At 35.8% G+C, this 23,901-nt stretch overlaps 1 protein-coding gene across 18 annotated transcripts in view; it reads right to left on the reverse strand.

Moving 5' to 3' along the window:
- Ppfia2 (PPFI scaffold protein A2) overlaps positions 1–23,901 on the reverse strand; it is a 405,005-nt gene that overhangs the window by 159,265 nt on the left and 221,839 nt on the right. For all 18 annotated transcript variants that reach the window (XM_085683362.2, XM_048418915.3, XM_048418908.3 and 15 more), the window contains one exon: positions 3,812–3,913. In XM_085683362.2, the coding sequence (XP_085539488.2) occupies positions 3,812–3,913 (102 nt within the window). The remainder of the gene's footprint in view (positions 1–3,811; positions 3,914–23,901) is intronic.

Consider the following 23,901-nt stretch of genomic DNA (forward strand, 5'->3'; position numbering starts at 1 on the left):
CCGTCATTGCTAAGCTGTTAAAGAAATCCTTTGATGACTCTGTTGACCTAAGGATAGTCACTGAATGGCAAACCAGATTCCTCAAAAGATTTAGCTTTGTTCATTTCAATGAAAGATGATGTCTAAGCTATTCAGGATGTCATGGGAGGTGGCAACATTCATGGAAACAAAGGGATCATGGACTGGGCCAAGTCTATGGAATGATAGTGGCTTGAAGGGTATGTGTTCACAAATGTTGATTTGTAAGATAAGCTGGTGGCACAGGAAGCAAGAACGCTTTTTTTCTGGCACATCCTTGGTAAACCCTGTCTAGGTGGGAAGCTTCCAAGGAGAAAAAAGGGGAAGACAACAAGGTATAAGACAAAAGGCTGAGATTATATAGTTTCTTTTCAGAATAGATCTTTCTATTTCATCTGAAGGATAGACCTCTCTGTTTGCTGCTTTTGTCTGTTGAAGATTTAGCTAGAGCAATAAGACAACTTAATGAATTGCGTGGATCTCAGCCACAATGGATCTATTTTAAACCAACTCCTGATCCCAAGGCTCAAGAAACAATACAGAAGAGGTAGAAAGTTGAGATGAGGAAGATGAGGCAGTCTGATATGAGGTTGTATTTCCTCATAGGATAGAGAATCCATGTTCTTGATAGCTAAATATTAGGGCTGCCTAAACAAGATCTGTGCAATACTAATAAAAACAGGCATACTAACATGTAAAGGGGGAGTCTTTTTTGGAGGCACATTCCTAGAAGAAGAACTACAGGTGATTTGTGGGTGCTAAAAGAGAGATAATTAACCTCTCGGAGGGAGGAGATCTCTAATTGGCTACTCAATACAAAATGGTCAGTGCTGAAATCATATACACACATGTACCAAACATATTTCAGTAGATGAGAAAATGATAATCAGAGGCCATCAAATCTCGAAGACCTGTTAAGGGTTGGAAGGAAGGGATATGAGAGGAGTTGGAGGGAGTACAAGAAAGGGGGAAGGGAGGTAGGCATATTTTAATTAAACATTTTTAATAAAAATACTTTAATTCGGCTTCTTTCCTGTTCAAGTCACTGAGTATCACCACTTTAAAAATTATTTAACATGCTCAATTTTTCCAATATATTCCTGATTATAATATCAGAACTCTTTGGAGACTGCATGGCCTATAGTTCTACTTTGCTTCTGCTAATGTCATAAATACTATGTTTGCAGTATTCTAAGTTTGTATACTAAACTCCATTCTTCTAACTCAGAAATTGTGGTAAATTATATAATTCACCTAACTATCAAGATGCAGATTACTTTCTGATTTGTTGATTTTGATGATAGCTCAAACTTCATCATTGAATCTAATAGTTCACTTTGTGCATTGGCTTTTTGTGTTATTTATTTCAATTCATAAGCAGAATTACTAATTTATTAATATGGAATGGTTTATCAGAACCCTAGAAATTAGAACACCCTTTTCCAATTAAACTCACAACCGTACATGGTCAGGAACTCTCTAATTTGAGAAGGATGTTAGTGTTGCCTTTCTGCTCTTTTCCCAGTGGCAATGTGTAAGTGTTCATAATAAGACAGAAAATAGTAAAAAAGAAATAATGTAACACACACATATCATATATAAAGCATAACAGCATATAGTAAAATACTATTATTTAAATCTATATAAAATACGGTCATATGTAATTATATCAATGAATATTTGATACAGCATTTTGGTGGAAGGAAGATAATATGTTTGAATCTTACACCTGTAGCTTTTATTTTTGTTTTAGATGGTATCCAGGATGTCTGAAGTGTTTATGTAATCTAAGAAGTCATTATATTATCAGGACTTTATATTCCATAGGATTCAGAAACAAAAACTTTTCATGTTACCCTTTTAAGAAATATAGAAAAAAATTGTTAGTTCACATTTGCTAAGTGTTAGTAGCTATTAATCTGGTTTCTAATCAACAACTTCATTGCTTTTCTTATTGTCATCCAGAAAGCTTTGTTTCCTTCTCTTTCTACTCTTAGTAAGTATTCCACGATAGGTCCCCATACCCTTGAGTCCTCTGCAGGTAAATAGTCAAACATGCCTGTGCACTCAGAGGATTTAATATGTTGAAAGTCATATGGCTACTGAAATAAATCCCAATTCAAATCAGTCACAATTAAAACAAATGACATATGCCACACAGTGGGGTGTTGACTCTTGGGTAATGTTTCATCCAAGCCATCATAAATCTTTTGAAATCCTGTGCGGGTATAATGTGGGTAGTTCTCCTAGTGGCTTCATGGATCTGTGCCAATGGCACAGGCATAGAATACAATCTTTCTAATCTTCTGGTAATTTACTCTTTGACCTTTGATGCATTTGGCTTGCTTTATCTTTAAAGAGGGAATAAGCACAGCATATTCTGCACATGGTTGTAAAATGTGATAAATGAATGTAGAATGGACAGACATAGGTGTGCAAATGTAGGTAACAAAGTAATCTCACACATTTTTATTGTGAGGATTCTTGAAAATATAACCAAAAGTGTGCATTTCCCTTAATTCTCACTTTCCTTCTCCCGCTTCCATATTTATCAGTGCACTGTTACATCAGAGAAAGCTGATTTATCTATTAAAATTCAAAATCGCTGGAGAGGGCAGAGCAAATAACATGGCAGAAATGCTGAAATTTGCTTGGCAAAGCAGTACTATTTTTAAAATTAAGAATGACCAAAATACACGAGGAGAGCAGCTAAATTTTTCAGCTCATGATCTAAAGTGCCCTTGCCACGCCTAAAAGAGGTAATCTGTGTGACTGGGTCATCAATGCCCTGATGAAAACCAATTCGCATGCACGGCGCACATGTGTGAATTCTTTTCACTGTGCAATCAGAACTTGATGAATAAAGGCAGAAATGATTTGATGGTTTCACCTTCATGCATGCAAGTTCACCTCTCACTGAAGTCACAGCAGTGTCTCTGGAGCTGCATTTGAATAACACTGTAAGGCTAAGCATAAGATAAGTTGGCTTCTAATCACACTTTGTCTGCAGAAGGTTAACCCAGGAGCACTACGGCACTTAATATAATTTCACCTTCTTAATAATAAAATGACATATATGACAATATGGAACTGGTTTCTCCTTCCATCAAGCTATGAGATTATAATAACTTTTGAGAAATATAATTAGCTATATATTATGTGAATATGTGAAATTTAGTAACATTTTATTCTGTTCTATAAAAAATGCATTACCTTTGATCTAATTCAGAACCATATATAATATATATTATATAATATATATATGGCACATCATCTGACTGACAATGTAGAGGAATTCCCAAAAGCAGAATGTAGAGTGTCTGTGTTTTATCATACAATACAATGTCTATTAGAACTATCAACCTCTACGACAGCTAATGAAATAAACATGGTAAGCCTCTTTTAATTGGTAGAGGTTATTCCAAAAGCTTTCTAATAATTTTTTTACCTTTATTTTTAAACAAGTTCTTTCTAGAATAAAATATGGATCAAATGCAAAGCACTACAGTATAAGTAGCTCATCCCTTTACTCTTTTTAAAAAACAATGAAGTAAAGGCCAGAAGAAATGGGGCCATTTTTCAGGGCAACATAGTGATTTAGCAGAGACTATAATTTTGGTTTCTTTTCTTTTTATTTTGGGTATCATACCATGTTTCCTTCTTTGCAAAGGAACTGACTGTGCATTGAAATCTGCTCAAAGTACTCCAAAAAGTTTGGAAAGTTCTCAGCTATGTGTGCTATGCTGTGACCATAGACTATTGACAGATAGCAAAATAAATAGCTAATGCTTACTCTTGTGTTGTTTCTTTCAGCTTTCAGCTCTGAGATCTCTTCTTCCTTTTCTAGAAGTTGTTCCCGGCAAGCATTCAGTTCTTTAGTCAATGCAGCAAATTCCTAGAAGGGAAATAAAAATGTTTGAAAATGTATTCATAAAAAATCTCAAGTAGGAACAGCATAATCTAGGCCATAAAATTTGAATGATAAAAACATAAGAAAGTTCATATAGTTGACTGGTCAAGACATACTGCTCTCTTTTTAAATATCTTGATTTATGGTTCCAAAATATTAACCCACGACATTTATGACTGTATAATATGTTGCTGATATTTGTTTACAAAATATATTTTAAAGTATCACATTGCATTGAACTTAATGCTAGTCTAAATTATTGTTAGAACATTTTGACTAAATTTTTGATCAATTTCCAAAATCTTAAAGGCAAAGTCGCTTGGTGATGTGTTTATACTTATTCAGCCATTCACCCCTGTAATATTTTTGATCTGATTTAAATTTTTTAGCCACATTCATATCCCTTTCACACAAAATTGACTCATGATATAATATCAGTTCCTTTAAAAACAAAAAAGTAACTTCTTTCCCATTACTGTCTTTAAAAAATTGAGGGTGACATTTCCCATATGTCATGCCATTTCTGTGTGTTCTGTGTATTCCCAGTTTGAAGATACATCTCTGAAAACATACAAAATGTAAAAGGCTCCAAGTCAATTAATTTCTCTAATTTGCCATCACTCTGCCCCAGCCTCTACATTTCTTGTAAGCTATTGTTTTATGGTAACTTCATTTTTCAACTAGAAAAACTCTTAAAAACATAGTATTATAATATTTTACATTATGAAAGCCTTGTTTTTCTGAAAACACAAATGAGAAGACTTGTACAAAATAAATTGGAATAAATAACTATGGCCAGACCCACGTGTGTGCATGTATCAGCAATAGCATCAATCTCCCCAAGTCTGTTAGATACCAGGGAAAAGCTCCCCTGCTCTGGGTCCTAATTGTGCCATCATCTTATATATTTGCATCTGAACAATGGTGATCCTGAGGAATTCATAGAGTGGGTTAGACAATCATATCTCAAATGATAACTGTTACTCCATGAGTTCCATTCACTTAGGTTTTCTTCTGTTGTTTGTTCTGTTTGTTTTATATTTCTTTATCAATATTGAGATGGGGTTTTGAAATGTAGGAGAGACGGGCCTCTAGCATATATCTGCCTTTCTCAGCCTTTTCAATTTTGAAATTACAGGCATGCACTTTCTTGCTCAGTTCCATAGTAGATTGAATCAGATTTGGTTTTGGCCCCTTCATACCTAAGAAAGTAGACATTCACTCAGTTCTTGTGGCATTTACAGTCTCTAAGTAACCTGGGTAGAAGAAGGGAGGATACAGAGATGAAGAAGCTTATATTCCTTTCTTCTCTTCAACTCAGCCCCCTTTCCACCCTGCCACCATCAGCAGCTGTTAGGCTTGCTCTAGCAAATGCAGCAATTCTACTTTTACATTATGTTCACCTTGTGCTGTAGGAATTCCCACTTCCAGTAGCCTTTAAGTTACCTGCCCGCTTGGGCATGGCCTCTTACACCATTTATGCCGATGAAAAACACACAGTCTATCTTTTTTCTTGCTGTGGGATTCAGTTGCTGTTCTCAGTTCCAGCAGAGGATTGTGATTTGTGAGTCTACCCCTAAATAAATAACCCTCTGTTATTCTCCATTCTGAACTAGTGTAGGAGTTCTTATAAGCATCCTTCTTCACCTTGAATCTTATTTTTATTCCTAATACTAAACGTAGATGATTACCTGATGCTGCTACCTTCCTGACTCAATTTCACATGCTCTATCTAGTTGAGGTTTAATTATGGAAGATGAAATTTTACACTCACACAAGCACACACACATATGTTCTCATTTACTAAATTTTTCAAAGCTTTTATTTAGTAGGTAAGTTCTTGCTTAAAAAGAAAGTCAGAAAACTATATGCCAAGAAGGGAATTTAATCTTTCTATTTCCTTTTCATGGCACCAAACAGTCTCCGGAGAAATTTCTGGAAATTTACTCACTCATCTTGATGACATTTTTAGCACTCTACTTTTCAATTAGACCTTCATTCTCTCTTTGTGTGAGTCACTTAATTAGCAAGGCCACATGGTCTTATTTTGTCAGCTATACATCTGAGTAAATACCAGTTAAAGACTCATGAGTGCCAATCAGACTGAGAAGGAAGAGGAAAAAAATAAAGGGGGAGTTGAAAATCAGGTTCACTAAACACTGTCACCACCGACCCCAACCACAAATCGGCATGCTTGTGTTTTGTTCACCAAACATTGGTGCCAATCAAAAACTAGTCCTCAGGAAACAACGTATCACACAGAATCATGCTTACCTGACCACTTAGAAGTGGATTAGATAACAACCATGTTAACTGTAATCATTTTTTATTTTTTGCATTTACATAATAATAACATCATTTCCCCTTCCTTCTCTCCAAACCCTCCCACAGACCCATTTTTGTTCTTCTATTCGAATTCAAGTCCTCTTTTCATCTCATTGATTGTTGTTACATGTATGAGTATGTATGTGTGTGTGTGTCAGCATGTAGTTTTGGAGCACAGTCAGTCCCAACGGTTTTATCTACAATAAAAAAGCCAGCACGTAGTGCTCAAGGATCATTGCAAAAGGAAGGACAGAGAGATTGTAAGAGCCAGAGGAAAACGACAAATTCCTGTGAGAGCGTGCCTACCAGGAATGTGAGAAGAAACACAGCAATCATTTAAAAGTATCTAAAAATGATTTCCTTCAGACCATGCCATCCCCATTTACTATATTTTGGTGTTTCTTCTTGAAAAACTGGCTCTTCGAATGTTTAGCTCTGTCTAGAATATTAAGTAGAAAGTTCTCATTTTTAATCTGCGTTACTTTGGGTATTATAGCACAAAATTTGCTGGCATAAAAGTAAGTATATCTCTTACAAACCAGAAGATGTATTTTCTAAAATAAACTGATAATAGAAGCATTGTATTAAAAATAACTATGTCCTTAAAACTGTTAAAAATTTAAAAGTCTTCAAATATTTAGTTTATAAATGTTTTATGGCAATGATTTTCCCTCGTAGAAATTAATGCCTTGATATTACACCATTATATGTAATGTATACATATATGGATATTTGCATTGCTGTTATATAATAAAATGTGCTACTAATGACCTCTGTTTCTATAATTGCCTTCTAGACTCAGATAAACCCAGGGAAACTGTCATCCAAAATTACAATGTAAAACAGCTATGTCTCACGGTCTGCTTCAGGCAGGATAGCTTGAAGCAAAAGTCACTTGCATAAATAATGCAATTTGACATGTACAATCAGACGAGGGAGTTTTACTGAGCTCTATAAACAAGGCTTCCCAAATTAAAAGGAAAGATACTGCAACTCTCTTCAAATTCTATTTTGTGCCTTTTGATTATTTCTGCATATGCTACCTACAGAAGTTTTCCCCTTCTTCCGAAAACGGCAGAATGGATTATTCAACACACCACAGTACCCTGACGGCTGACACAGACGTCTATGCCTAACATAGCAAGCTGCTAAGGCCTTTCATTTTTTTTTTTTAAATGCAGCTATGTTCATGAGTACTTGCTAAACTTCTGTTTTCAAAACCTTCCAATCAAGGCAGCTAGACTCCTGTAAAATATGGATATTTGTTGAAATCAAACCCTGTTGCTATCAGGCAGCCTCTGGCTGTTTAATCATCTAGCCCTGCTTCTACCATGAGTCATTCACTGTCCTCCTACTGAAATTTGTCTTGTACCCGATTTGCACTTAGCTCTGCAAGCGGTAATTTGTCAATCAGTACTTTTACATACAAACACATGGGCAGACGCCCCAGGTGGCGAATGTTCTGTAACTGTTGAATCCAGAATCACAGAGGGTAGATAATGAATGTAGATTGGTTGGAAACAAACTTATAAGAAAAATAGTTTTTTTGATTTGGAGAATTTTTTTGGCTTTTATTTTATAAGTCAAATCATCTCCCTTGCTGTCACTTTATTATGCTTTCTGAGATCCTCTGTTTTTTGCCTTCATGAATTTGTTTGGAATTATTCTGCATGTGTGAACCATTACACTCTCAGAAGACTTGGGTGTTTCTGCCCTAATGGTTATTTTTTGTGCTGACAGAAGTTGAAGTGCAGGTTGCTGGGGGAGAAAAGGCATCAATGGTATTATCCAGTTCGGGACTCTGTATGCTACAAGATAGACCTACTAGCCAAGATGTCCCCACTAGTCCAGCAGAGGCATGACTGTTATGGGTTGAGATAAAAAGTACACTCTGATAGAGTTTAACACTTACTTCAGAGGAGAGAATTTTGTATTTAACCCTATAACTTTAGCTTATCCTAAAGAGGCCCTTGCAATTCTACTTTGCTACCTGGTCATGTTGTCATATTTGACTTTCAAATGTTTATGTTTCTAGTTGGGCAGTGGTAGCCCATGCCTTTAATCCCAGGACTCAGGAGGTAGAGGAAGGCAAGTGTCTGTGAGGTCAAAGCCAGCCTGGTCTACAAGAGCTAGTTCCAGGACAGGATTCAAAGCTACAGAAAAACTCTGTCTCAAAACAAACACGCACACAAACAAAATTAACATTTCTATTCATAGACCCAGGACACTCCCAGACTTGGCCCATGTGAAGTAGGCAATGTCAAAATGCGAAGACTAGGAGACTTAGTGTTCAGCCCTAAGTGGGTTTTATCTCTCACCATAACCCCACATCACTTACCATCAAAGATCAGGAAATGTTTCAGAAAACAGGGCACAAAAAAATGGTAAGGACTTGAGGATGAAAAGTAGTACTGGGAAATCCAAGCATCTGGTCCTGATGCAGCTAGAAAATTCCTTAAACCAAGAGTAGTCCATCCATAGTCCTCCACAGATGAGGGAGCTGCTCACCTCCTTTACTGAAAAGATGCTGATAACTGTTGGGTCAAGGAAAATCATTCTTGTTGTTTAAAAAAGTGTATACGACAGTACTGACATTGGGAAGTTGACAGAGTGCCGCCACTAACTTTGAGTTATTTACAAACGATACCCACCAGGAAAGAAAAAAATTAGTTACCTTCCCTGGAGTGGTACTGTGGGTGTCAACCACACTCCAGGACAGGCCAAATGTCCAGGAGTAGCTTTTCAAATATAAAACAGAATTTCTATTTTTTTTGGGGGGGGTAATGGAGCATTGCTTTTGTCTTATTGATTTTCTTGTTTTGTTTTGACTTCAGTTTTTGTGTTTTCTTTTTTTTTTAAAGATGGGGGAGGGGAGAAAGAACACAGATTTGGGTCAGGAGGTAGATAGGGATGTTTTGAGAGAAGTTGGTAGAGGGAAACATGATCAAAATATATTATATGAAAAGAATTTTTTAAAATAAAAGTATATATGAAAGAATAAGGAAATACCTCTCTACTTTTTTTTACTTAGCAAGTTTATCCCAATCAAAAAAAAATATATTATAGACTAAACTATCAAATAGTGTTCAAGAAGATTAATGCCCACAAAGATATAAAGCTATGAAACAATTTTTGGATATTGCAAAAATTCTTTTATTTTATTTACATTTATTGTTTTTAAATAGGGTCTCACTATGTACTTCTGTCTTGTTTGGAACTTGCTATGTGGACCAGGATACCATTGAACTTACAGAGATCTTCCTGTCTCTGTCTCTCTAGTGCTGAGGTTAGAAGTCTATATTCCCGCACACAACACAAAACTGCTTTGTAATGAAAAACTCCTGTGACCCATGTCTCTCCCATTTCCCATTTTCTTCTGTCTATGTTCTTCTTCAAGACATAATACAAGTCCTCAATTAGTATGTAACAATAGCATAAAGTATATTTGAGGCATTTTCAGTGAATCCAGGTGTTTGTTCACAGAACTGTTGCTCAGGGGATCCCACCTAACTACTAGTCTGGCAAGATTCAGGGATTCCTGACACTGTCAGCAGAATTAAGCTTGATGAAGGAAATACAATCCTTAGCCTCGGGCTCTAAGTTTGATAACTTCCTCTTTTCCTAACCTGTCATGATACATATGGAAAGACGCAGACACAGGGCACTTAGAATCATGTTGGAGTTATTAATTTCAAATTTACTGTCCATTTGACCTACTTCACTTCTTTTTCAATTTTTGTTACATCCACCTAGACATGTTCTGATTATGCCAAGCATATGAATGAGGAGAGCGGAAGAGCCTCAGAGACAATTCCTCAGAGGAATCAATGTTTTAGCTTTATACTAAAATTAGTGTTATGTCTTGGATCCTGATTCATCTACATGGAAGGGAAAGGAAACAATCTTTTACCTATGGCAATGAGCAGACGGCGTCTTTAGTTATTATATGCTTGAATTATTTGGAAGTTTATTAAAATATAACCTTTTAGACGCATTGGTAAAAATTGCCAGGCCCAGTAGGCATTGCTGCTAACTCGTGTTAAGGCTGAATCCTTGCCAGCTAGTCTTTTGGCAAGAAAAGCCAGGTTTCCATAGCTCTGACAGTGTGAAGCAGGAGGCATGCTTAACAAGATGCTGTGTATTAATTTGAAAGGCTTTAGCATCTGGCTAGATAATACCTGCTGTGGAAGGCAGACAAAATAGTATTCAAGATGACTATTTTAAAAATTCCAGCAAAGCTCTAACTAAGCAAAACAAAATCAAGCCACGTCTCTCTTGCAATCAAGAGAATTATAATTACATAACCCACAACGTTTGAACTAGGATATTGTTGACTCTTCACTGAGCTAAAATGTTGGAGTGGGTCCTATTGAAGCTGTAGAGCTTATGAAAACATGTTTCTGCCATTGAGAATTTTACTGAGTGCATAAAATGGATGCTCGGAGCTTAATACTTGGTGCCCTGTACTTTGCATGTCGTAATAGTGTATAGAATTCTCCAGTGAAAAGGAAGAGGTAATAACATTAAATAACAGAGAAAAACCAAGCTGAGAAAAGGAAGCTGAATTGTTTCTACTGAGCAAGCATTCTTTTCTGAAAGAGTGTCCTGGTCCAAGGAGTGTAACTGTCTAGGACCAGAAGCACACACAAGTGTATGAGTGTTCCGGAATTATTGTAGCACTGCACCTCAGAGTCACAAAACACTCAAAGCAATATGTTTTATTCGCATGTGCACCAAAAATAATCTCAAAATAGTTTAATTGTCTGTGAATTTGAGGGATTTGTCTTTCCCACTACACTTTAAAGAAAATTTCTGCTTGGCGATTCCATTCCTTGCATCAAAGCAATAGATTGACGTTTTATTCTCTTTATTGTCTCTACACAATGGACAGAAAGCTTAAAATAACACAATCCCATAAATTATTTCTGATAGTGTAATATGCCCAATGGTGTAAAATTATGATAAATAAAAGGAAATACAATGCTATGGGATAATTGAAGTGATCAGGCTACATGCAAAACGCTTTGAGTCTATAGGCACTCTCAAAATGTGCCCTGAAGGCTGGACGTTTGTGAAGGGAGTGACTAAAAAGAAATGATGCACAGTTTTCTGATCAGAAATATATTCCTAACATAATAAAAGTATAAAACCCCTGTGATAAAAGATATGGATACATTTTAGTTTAAGCAGTGGTTCATAAATAATTATGACATCAAAAGTACATATAACTTAAGAGGAAATAGAAGAGCTGACCACCAGCAATGTGCTGAACTGTATACCCAAGATTTTATGCTGAAACTCCAGCTCTTACATGCTAAGTATTTAGAGACAAGACTTTTGAAAATTGATATATTTAGGTGAGTTTGTGAGGGTGGATCTCTGATAATAAAGTTAGTTTTCACATAAGAAAAGACACCATATTTTTTCTTTTCTATGAAAGGAAGGAGATTCTCCCCAGAACCTGATAATATGGTATGTGAAACTGATTTCTAGGCTCATGACCCATCAGAACTAAATCTTTAATGTATAAGATAACTAATATATGATATTGTATGTGATATTTTTATCATGAAAGCTCAAGAGTATATACCGTTAAAAAACCTATACTTGAAGTTAAATCAAGGAAGCAGAAGATAAGCCCATAGAATAGGAACAATTATTTGAATAATCAAACATCTGATAAGGATTATGATTCTAGAAAATTAAAAGGTCACTGCAATCTCAATAAAAAAATCCCTTACTTCTTAACAAATGGTCTATCTATAAAATGTCCAAACACAACCAATATGAATTGGGTGAAAATAAATGGAAAGCTCAGTAAGATACAACTTCATAACTCTGATGACGGCTATGAAAAAACATGGATAATAAGTATTAACAAGGCATGAAAATATTAACAACAAAAATACAAACTGGCAGGCTGCTTTGAAAGCAGTCTGGCACTTTTGCAAATAGGCAGTCATGGAACTATCGTGTGAACCAGCAATTTCACTTCTAGGTACACAGCTAAGAAACAAACAAAAAATGCCGGCACAGAAGCACATACATAAAACCATGCTCACCGTAGCACTGGCTGTTTACTTTATTTGTTGTATTCAGAAAGAGTCGCAATATACTTTCAAGATGCTCTTCAACTCATTACGTATCCCTGATTGACTCCGTGGTCTTCAAAGCCACTCCTTCCTAGTTTCAGGATCCCTGGTATGAACTACATCTATTAACCCCAGTTAAACAGTTGAATCAATCCTAGTGCCCAATTTTAAAATAGAGTGGATTTAAATGATGCTACAGAACTTTTTCAGAATTTCTTTGCCATGATAAAAGTAGTCCGAGGTCTAAAAACTTCAAACCTAAATACCCAATAACTATTGTAGGTAGGAATTATATTGTACAGATGATCTGTGGAATTTAATTCCTTGAATAATAGTGATTTTATTTTTGGAATGAGTTTATAATTCTAACATGATCATAAGAGTAAATAAATTTCTGCAAAATTTTGTTTTAGATTGTTTTGGATACTTACTGCAAAGTGGGATTGCTAGAAACTATGGCCTTTCTACCTCTAACACTTTAACTATTGTCAAACTGTTTTCCATCAGAGTAAAATCACCTTATATTCCCAGCAACCTTGCCTCAGCACTCCCTTAGTGTTCTTTTGTCAAATTATTGTTATTATTATTATGTGAGAGAGGGTTTATCATTATTTAATGTGTGTGTACAAGAAAAAGAAAGAGGGAGACACACACACACACAAACACATTCAGCAAAAGAGAAAAGAGAGAGAGAGAGGAAGGGAGCAGAAAGAGCATACAAGTGCCATGCTGTGCATGTGAAGGTTAAAAGACATGAGCTCAAAAAAAAAATCTTCTAATCATGCTATGCAAATTGTAATGCTAATATAAAAACCTTGGAAATATAATTTTTTAAAAAATTCCATCATGAAAGAACTCATTTCTTCTGATTTAAATTGAATTGTAAGTCAATATTTAATTACGGCATCTCTGAGAATTCTACAAATTCCCCAAGAAGCAAATTCTCCAGAAAGAATGTGCCTTTTTAATCATGCCCCGTGATTCAAAGACTACTTTAAGTTTAAATACCTATTATAACTTTGTACACCAGGAGCATTCATTCTGTTAGTACCTTAATTTACTTAGACATGTATTACTGGTGTCCCAAATGTATTTCTGATTACAGTGAATTCCTTCAAGTTGTTCCATTGTTGAGACTGAACCACCTTAGTGATTGTAAATTTTTCATTCCTTGATAGTTTGAAGGTCTGTCAGTTGTTGATGATTGGCTTGCAACTCCAACTTTCTAGTTGTCAAAATCAACAAATATCTCCAGAGTGGTCCAATATTCAAAATATACTGTGATTTTTATCTAGTAGTGCATTCATTATATTTTATTGGCTAATTTATTTTTGTGAATAAAAATATATATTTAAAAACAATTGCATTCCTTTTATTTGAGTTTCCTCAATGGAACAATCTTTTAGGTATCCACATTTGCCAAACAGACAAAAGCAGAAGTAAGCATGATGAAATATTTATAAATGTTGAATTCTCACACCAAATTAGCATTAAATGTTATTCATGCCATTGGGGAACTAGCTTTGGAATTTTATTTCTCTTCAGATTCTATATTTGGTGAACACATTTTAAACATGGCATAAAATATTAATGAGTTCAGATAGGAAAACATACCAAATCTAGGTTTATGTCACATACATTTGAAATGCATGTAAAATAATCCAGGAGTGAACAAAGGAGAGAAAGACACACTTGAACACTGAACTTGCTTTTTGTTAAGAAGATTGGTTTAGAGAACAGTAAAAATTCAGCCTTGGGTGGTGTGGAGAAGGAAAGTTACCCCCTACTATTTAGAAGGCTTCTTATCCCATTTTTAAAAATTTGATTATTTAGTATTTTGATATCTAATTTCTTGAGTTCAGCTTTCTCTCAGAAGTCAGTGAAGATCTTTTCCCATTCTGTCACCTGCCAGTTTGTCTTATTGACAGTGTCCTTTGCCTTACAGAAGCTTTTCGGTTTCAGGAGGTCCCATTTATTAATTGCTGCTATCAGTGTCTGTGCTACTGGTGTTATATTCTGGAAGTGGTTTCAAAGTATCCAACGTGTTCAAGGATACTTCCCACTTTCTTTTCTGTGGGGTTCAGTGTAACTGGATTCATGTTGAAGACTTTGATCCACGAGGACTTGAGTTTTGGGCATGGTGATAGATACGGATCTATTTGGCTTCTTCTATATGTTGGCACCCAGTTGTTGAAGATGCTTTCTCTTTTCTATTGTACAGCTTTGGCTTCTTTGTCAAAGATCAGGTGTTCATAGGTGTGTGGACTGAGGTCACTTTGGCTTCATAGTTCCACTTATCTGTCTTTATGACAATACCAAGCTGGTTTTTTTGTTTGTTTGTTTGTTTGTTTTTTACTTTAGTTTTATATCAGAGCTTTTATCTGGAAACTTTAAAGGTTTATCTTACATATAGAAAGAATACCATAATGAGAAAGAGGTGGGAAAATGGTGTAGGAATTCCTTCTGTTTGTGTGTTGCTTTCATTGGTTAATGAATAAAGAAACTGCCTTGGCCTAGTTGATAGGGTGGAACTTAGGTAGATGCCAATCTTTACAAGGAGAGGGTCCCTTGTTTGTCCCAGCCGCCCAGCTAGCGTACACCTGAAATACCCACAGAAAAACTGTATTAATTAAAACATTGCTTGGCCATTAGCTCTAACTTCTTATTGGTTAACTCTTACATATTAGATCTCCATTACATCTCTATTAATCTGTGTATACCGGTAGCCTCAATTTCTAATCAAAAGACATATATTAGTTTAATGGATTAAGAAAAAAATACTGTTTTTCACTTTCCCAACAGATATTGATTGCAATATCTTGGTGACAGGGGTAGTCTTTTGTATCCATATGCTGTGAATGTCTGGCTAGAACCTGTGCAGGTTTTGTGTGGCTGACAGTCTCTGTGGGTATGTGTCAGTTCTGTCATGTCTGGAGGATCCTATTTCCTTGTAGTCATCCACTACCTCTGTTTCTGGCAGTCTTTCTTCCTGCTTGTCCATATAGATCCTTGCTACTTGGGGGAAATGCATTTATTTTTTGTTTTTGTTTTTTTGTTTTTCGTTGCTTTGAGAGAAAGAACATATGAATGAAAATGTGTGGTTAGGGGATATAAAAGATCAGCAAGGGATTGGAGGAGGGGAAATCATGATCAAAATATCTGAAAGAATTAAGTTTTTTAAAAGTCCATCTTTATGTTGTCTACAGGAAACTCATGTTACTTTCCCAGACAGGGACCACCATAAAATGAAAATTTGTGATTCCTTTTTTTATACTAATTGTGAGATATGGATAGATATATAGAAGCTTGGTTTCATCACTGGCTTTAGGGAGACTTTTTTATTAAAGGAAATAAAATATGCAAACAGCCAAACAGCCTGCTGAGCTTTGGAGTCTCTGGTCTCTCAACTGGACATGGCTGGGATGGCTTATAATGTTCACCATTTACCATTAGTCTATTTACATCAACAATAAAAGTGACTTTTGGATATTGTAGTGGTTTGAATGAGAATGGCCCCCACAGACACTTATATTTGAATATGTGGTCCCATTTTTTTTTTTCCAAACTTGCCCATGTAGACTCTTCCTGCTCTGCTTTAATCTCAGTGGTTTAGGAAGGATTAGGAAGGATTAGGCCCTGGTGGAGGAGGTGTGCCTCTGTTGGAGGAGGTGTGGCTCTGTTGGAAGAGGTGTGGCTCTGTTGAAGGAGGAGGTGTGGCCCTAGGGACAAGCTTGCTGCTTTATGCTCTCTGCCTCCTGCTTTCAGAAGTCTCAGTTTTTCCCGCCATCACAGATTCTAACTACCTGGAAGTGTAAACTCAGTTTAACACTTCCTCTTTATAATCTCCCTTGGTCAAGGTGTGAAATCAAAGGAATAGGAACGTAACTAATACAGAAAGGCCCAATCAGGAAACTGGCTAAAACCTTCAGCTCTGATGGCAACTGCTCCATTTGAATCCATGCTTCTTCCTTCGCAGAGGTGAGTCCTCAAAAAATTCACTATGGTTTGATGTCTCACTTTATTATCAATTAGTGGGAAGTCTCAGATAAAATCTAGATGACTTGGGTCCTTCTGAGACCTTAAATTCTTGCAAAAGGTGCTTACAAAAAAGCAAGTACTTAATAATTTTAGCTATTTGGATTGTTATGAGAATGAATTTAAGATCTCAATTTGTCATAGTTGATTCTGTGATATAGCTGAGTGCCCACTTTTTTCTACAGGTACCTATTCTATTACATGAGCATTCAGCTTCCGAGGCTGATACCTCCCAGGTCTGTTCTCAGGCTCTTCTTAGAATTCTATTATAGTGGATTCCAATTATTTATGTTAAAGTCTTATGTCTGTCTGAATATGATGATGATTATTTATGTATAATGACATTCTGATGTTCAAAAGAGCTGGTGAAACTAGATAGATTAATCTAGAGTTCATAGAAGTCAATGATTCAAAATATATCACAATCAAAATAATGTATGTGTGTATGTATGTATATATATATATGAGGAAATATTATTATAACCTGATTTTAGGATTGACACTTCCATTTATGTATTATTTTTATTCACAAACACAGTTAAATTCACATTTCATTGTCATTTCCTAGTATTTAACTATGATGACTTCTTTTCATATTCCTATTCAGAGTCTAGCATCAGAAACATGAAAAATGGGTCACATAGGAGAGTATGACCCAAAGAAGCAGTGATTACTGAATGAGCTGGAATGTAAAATTGATCGTGAAATAATAACACAGGCCAAAAGATCATGGGCTGAACCTCCTGAAAGTGTGAACCAAATATGTTTCCATTTTAACACATCTTCAGTATATGTTAAAGTCATGGGATACTGCTCAGCAGGTACCTCTTCTCACACACCTTATAGTGACATCTAATGTTCGTTATGTTAAGTTTCACTGAACACAAACATGCCAAGCATGATATATCATATTCCTTAACTGATTTATTTGTGGTTTTTGGAACAGTGTCTTAAAAACCCCTAACTGACCTTGAGTTTATGGTACTCCTTCCGTCTTGTCATCCCCTAGAGCTGGAATATTCTATGCTACTATGCTTCACTTAGCATACATTTTGAAAAGATTAAATACAATAATTGTATTATTCCTTCAAGGACATCGAACAGTATCACAAAATTTTAAATTTTAAATTCATTGTTCTTTATTATACATCAACATTAATTTTAAAGATGGAAATATTTATTTGCCCAAATTTTCTTTCTATTTTATACATTGGCATTGTGGAATACAATTTTAAATATAAGGTCACTTAAAGATTATCTGATCTCTGCAGGTTAAATGTTTAAATAATTTTTTGAAAAGTTTGTAGTATTGGAGATATAGAGATGGCTTAGAGGTTAAGAGCATTGACTGCTCTTCTAGAGGGCCTGAGTTCAATTCACAGCACCCACATGACAACTCAGTATCTATTTATAGCTTCAGTTCTGGGGATCCAACACCCACAAACAGATATACACTCTAGCAAAACAATTTACAGAATGAAATAAATTATTTTAAAAATTCATAGTATCCTTGCATCTTATTTTCTTAATTTCTTTCCATTTGATTACTCATAGAGTATTATTAATCAAATTAATGAGAGCACACAGATATCAAGTCTTATGTTCACTCATGAAAGGGAAGTAAGTGTTATTGATCAGGTACATATAATGAAAAGGTCTGTGGGTACACACTGGCTCTATTGAGGAATATCTCCTAGATGACAGTGCTGTGCTTTGCATGAATGAAGAGTCAGACAGTTTTATAGCAGAGCCATGTACCTTAGAAAAATGTGAGGATTCCGGAGTGATGAATTTCATCTTCACCTCCTGTCTGCTTGCTGTTCTCTCTCCTTCCTTCCTTTTCTCCTTCTTTCCTTTGGTCTCTCTCTCTCTCACTTCCTCTCTCTTTGAGAGAGTCTCATTTTTACCTTGTTTTATATATAGTTCCATAACCATGAGGGGCCAGGCAGTGGTGACACATGCCTTTAATCCCAGCACTCATGAGGCAGAGGTAGGCAAATCTCTGTGAGTTCGAGACCAGCCTGATCTATAAGAGGTAGTTCCAGGACAGGCTCCAAAGCTACAGAGAATTCAGAGAAGTTTGAAATTGTCCATACAAAAAAAAAAAATCTAATCTTTGAATTTGCTTTAAATCTTAAAAACTCACAAATATTAAAACTGTTTAGGGACAAGAGTCAAGATCATTGCACTTGTCTGTTTTAGTACACTATTCTGTTGTGTGAAATGTTGTAGTGTGATTATAATACTTTAGCTGTGATATGATAAGAGCATGACTCTCACAGAACATAGGCTCTAGCTTTATAGATAAATATCAATGTTCTCTACAATTTCTTGTTTTCAAAACAATCAATAAAACATTATGGAAGGGTATGATGGAGAACAGGACTCTATGTACACTCAGCTTCCAGGCATGTTCAGAGTCTGGTGTTTCTGGCCTCCAGCTCCAAACCCAGAAGTGAAAATGAAGGAATATGCTGAGTGAATGCTTGTCTTGGAAACTTGAGACACTCGTGGTGTCTTCTTATAAGAATTAAACAAACAAACAAAATCCTGTTTTGAGGCACCAAAGTAAATCTGAGAAAGTGGGCATTTCAGGTTCTACACTACAGTTTGTTCTCCTTTTCTATGTCATGCCACAGGACAAATAAAACAGGCACACATGATAGGTGTTCGAAGGCTTTTAGACCTGCTGAAGTCCTATATATCTAGAGCAATGACTTATACAATTTTATTCAGCCAATTATTATTAATAAAAGTTGGTTGTAGTGAAAATTCACAAACCAAAAAGGTCAAACTGTATGTCCTGACCCATGCTTGGTTTCTCATGCATGCCGGCAGCTTGGCAACATTCCCAGCTCCCTAGAGACAAGCAAATGTTTTCTCCACCAATGACAGTTGTAACTATAAAAAAGGTTCTGTTGCAGAGAGCTCTATTTGATAAATGAAAATCAGAAAAGAAGCATTGCACCGTGAATATATTTTCAAATAATTTTGCTGTTATTTTTGATTTATCAATATTAAAAATTAAGAGTTAATGGAAAAACAATGAATTTCTAAATGAGGTTGGATATTTTATACTTTTCTTTCACATCTTATTACTTTTATCTTTCTTACGGCACACATTTTCTTGGCATATCAGTTTTATAAGTAAAACAACAGGAATGAACTACTAAAAGGGTTACATCTGTCCCTTGTGTTTTTCTGTAACTAAATAGGTTCCCATAATTCTTTTATGTACTCTATAAAACAAAGTTTTAATTTCAGAGTTAAACTTTTAGAGTAAGGCTGAATATCCTTTTCCATGTGGGTTTCTTCCTCAGGCCTCTGATTAAATTGAGTTTAAAGGTAGCAACACACAACAACACACACACAAACACACACACATGTGCTTGCACACACAGAGAGAGACACACACACAACATTCAGAATCACATAGCTGACTAAATATAATAATTTAAAAACCCTATATGGTTGCTATTTCCACAAACTTACAGAGACTTTTTCTTAAAGATGTTTTGAAATAATTTTAGGTTTGTAGAGGTCTTACAAACATCCTACTTTTGATATTCCCTTTATCCAGCTTTAACTAATGTTAGCAGGGTAGATAACCATGGCACGTATATTAAAGAAAGCAATACTTGTGTAGAACACATGACTACACACCATCTTCATATTATTCAAAATTTCAAGTACTCTATGGGAAAAAATTGCAAATATTTTCACATGGGAAACTGAAGCTTAGAAGTATTAGGCACGATGTTCAAGGTTTCAAAACAAGCATATAACATAGCTGCTCTTCCAGTCTCTGTTCCAAACTCGGTTTCATAACTACCCAACATCTTCTCATGGCCATTATTACTATCCTATGGACTTCTGCATCTGACTAGCTAATGCTCTCTGTAGAACATAACATGCTGTAATATAAGGACAGCAGTGTATCAAGTAATTTCTGTGAGCACACTCAAATTTGCTGGCTTTTATACTTCCCAAATTCTTGAGAGTCTAGTTTAGACACTGCCTAGAACAAAAAGTACAAATTGAATGCACAATATTTCTGTAACTACACAATCTCCAACATGTTGTCATTCTAGCAATATGGTCCATTGTTTTGCAATAGAAGTTAGAAGTTTCTATTTCTAAACACATGGCATTTTTTTCTTAATATAATTTAAATGGACACACTTAAGGTTTTCCTTCATGGTAGTATTTTACATAGAAATTACATTAAATGACTATATTAGAAAGAACTTATCTCAGACAAAAGGTTTTAGTGTTTAACACTATTAGTTTATTTGCATTAATAACGTGCCAATCTCTCATCACCGCATGTATTTGAACAGTGATTTCTTTGAAACTTGACTGCTATGTTGCTGTTGCTTCTGTTTATAAACTGACCTGGTAGTTTGACTTCTTACTATTGCTCTTCACAGTCAGATTAATTCAGACAAAGCTGCCACAGAGAAGCACTCAGAAGCATTGCCAACAATTGCCATTGCCCTACTTTTGCCTATTCTCAACAGTTGCCAACAGATCCTGTTCATGCCACAGTCAGATTAGCGCCACTGATATCTCTGCTCACAATATAGTCTTGTCTCCGACAAACTGTGATACTACTTGTTGGAACTGCCAAGGAAAATGCTACTACCTACAATGTTTTAGGCTGTTTCCATTGTCAGTAGTTTAATTTTAGCATCTTTAAACATAGCAGGAATGTGTCCATCTCAGGACCCTTGTACTTACTTTTTTCTTCACTTTCCCCCAGATAGTTTCTCACTTACATTAGTAAAGTCTTTATTCAAATCCTGAAGTCAAGGTAGTGTTTAATCCCATTACTTAAATTGCCGGGAGTTCTTATTGACTTTATGTTTAGCCAGAATTTTCTCATTTACATGTTGTTCATTTGCTTAATGGTTTCTCTACTAGATCTTTCCCAGGGCAATGCGTCTCATGATCTCTGTGTATTTGTTTGAAAACTTTGAAGCATTTAGGAATACTTCCCCAGATTGGAGATGTGATATCAATTGCTGAGAAAGAGGATGCTGTCTCTACGGGGAGCTGTCTGCAGGTTGTGTAAGGAACACTGGAAAGATGAGTTTCTTTTATGTGCCATCACCTTCCTATGACAGGATTCTTAGGAATATAGTTGCTCTGGTTTTATCTCTACTCCTCTAACACCTTGGCTTTGCGCTGAAAGTAACCCCACTGGTTCAGAGAGCTGGCCTGGGTTAGATCATTCCTTTGGTCTCTCTCTAATATCCTATCTGGAAGGAACAGGTATGTGCGCAACTCTCTCAAGGCAAAGTGATACAACAGCGCACTTCCCTGTGTTCTAGTAGAACAGTACATTTTATTTTTGTGGGACTCTCATTTTGCTCTGGTTCATCATTTTAATGAATTAGATTACTTGATCTTATTATTTGATCAAGCCTTTGCAACCACATGCAATGCAAATCCCAAGAATCGAGGAAGTGACTGTATTTCTTGCCCTACAGCTACTCTGCAGGCTTAAAGAAAAATGATGTTTCTGACTCTGTATTTAAGTATGAACAAATCTGTGCCCTAGAATAAATGAGAGCAAATTAAACACCAGTGCAAAAAAAAAAAAAAAAAAAAAAACAAAAAAACGGTCCTCTCCATTCTCGCTGGGTGTCACTCTCTTTTGGGTGCTTCTGAAAAATGTGTTTCTGGTTTGCTTAAGTCCATGCTTCTTTCACACAGGGAGAAATGTGTCCTAGCGAGTCTCAAGCATCTGTCCTTTTGATAGTTTTTCCAAACAACTTCATGTACAACTCGTTTCCTGAGAGATCCATAAGGGGAGAAATGTGCCCCGAGGCCTTTCGGTCTAGTATGCGTCACTGAATCATCTGTCTTGAGTTACACCAGAAATTTCCTACACATCCGGGACAAGTTCACTCATTTTATGCATTAGTTGATAAAATATTTATCAGAAAAGTAGAAAATATTACTGAAAAAAAATATATATACGCCGCTGTTCTATCCATCAGCCCTAAGTTAAAAACACATCATTTATTTCATTTTAATCCTTAAACTTAGAAATTCTGGAATCAAGTTAATAGTACATTTCATTATTTACCTAAGGCATATCTTAGACAAGATAAAATGGGACCACTGCCTGCAGCCCATCACAATTGTCAGTATGACTCAATTTTTTGTACATAGATATTTTTCTTTATTAGAAGCCCAGTTTCTGAGGAAATCTGAAGAGGAAGAGAGGAAGATTTCACTTCAGGACCAGGAAAACACTCAGTTGTTTTGGAATCCTGTGGACGCTGGGGGATCTCACCATTACCATCCGCTCCCATGCCCCATAACCAAGTGTCTCTCTGATTAGTCCTTCATTTTGTTTCTCTCCTCCCCACGTTACTGCCCTGGTTCAGGGGTTTGCTCAGGTTAACAGCCTCCCAAGCCATACTCCCTCGTTCCCAGGAGTCGCCTTTCAAACAGAACTTTATACTCACAAGAGATATCTCTGATACCCAGATGTGCTCTTTGTCAAAATCCTACCAAAGAGGAAAAAAACCTTAAAAATAAAAATAATATCTATTACTAGTATTTATACAATAACCATGTGGTTGAGCCAGATGCACCCAGTTTTCTACAGTCTGGTCCAGTTAAAAAGGATAGAAGCACCAATCTCTCTGTGTCTCTTCCTCCCTCTGTCTGTCTCTCTCTCTGTGTATCTCTGTCTTTGTCATTCCCTCTGTATCTCTGTCTATCTCTCTTTACTATTTAGGGGCAATGTTAGGAATGAAACTCAAGTGCTTATACACATTAGGTAAACAGTCTACCACTGAACTGTATACTCAACCATCCTTTGCTGATTTTGAAACAAGAATAAGTTTTTATTAAATAAAAAGACACAGATATTGGAGAAATTTTAGCCGTTCACACAATTTTCATAACCTTAGAACTGAAGTACAAATTTAAATTCAGTGTTTGTATGGGATTTACATTTTCTTGTCTCCTGAACAAAATGTGTAGATGATTTATTATTTCCCTTCTGTAATCCTCACAGCTTTTAAACTGACCCTGTAGCCTAAATAATCATGTGACTGTCCATGTATAAACAAGAACACATTATTTTGTGCAGAATTTATAATGCATGGAAATCCAGGGAAGACAACAAGTAATATTTAGTCTCCTAGTTCATTAAAACTAAAATATTATAGGCTGCTTAAACTTAGAAAAACAAGTGAATCCTTCTAAATAAATAATATGCATAAGATAAGGTATTTAAATTTTGCCATTGTAACTTCGGATGATTAATTTTTGTTATGTGGTTCACTCATGTGCAGTTAATAAGAATAATTTAATCATAACCTAAGTATAAATAAATTTGGTATTTTCCTAGTATTTAAAAGTCCTATCAATGCATAAGCCTCTTTTTTTCATAAATAATCTTAGTTCCAAAATCTGTAAAAGATAGGGAATAGAAAAAAGAGCCAAACTAACAAAAACAGGGGGCAGGGAGTAGTAGAGTAACTGTTTTGCCGAAACTTT

Source organism: Myodes glareolus, chromosome 26 (assembly GCF_982192425.1).
Source record: "Myodes glareolus chromosome 26, mMyoGla1.1, whole genome shotgun sequence".
Classification (NCBI taxonomy): Eukaryota; Metazoa; Chordata; class Mammalia; order Rodentia; family Cricetidae; genus Myodes; species Myodes glareolus.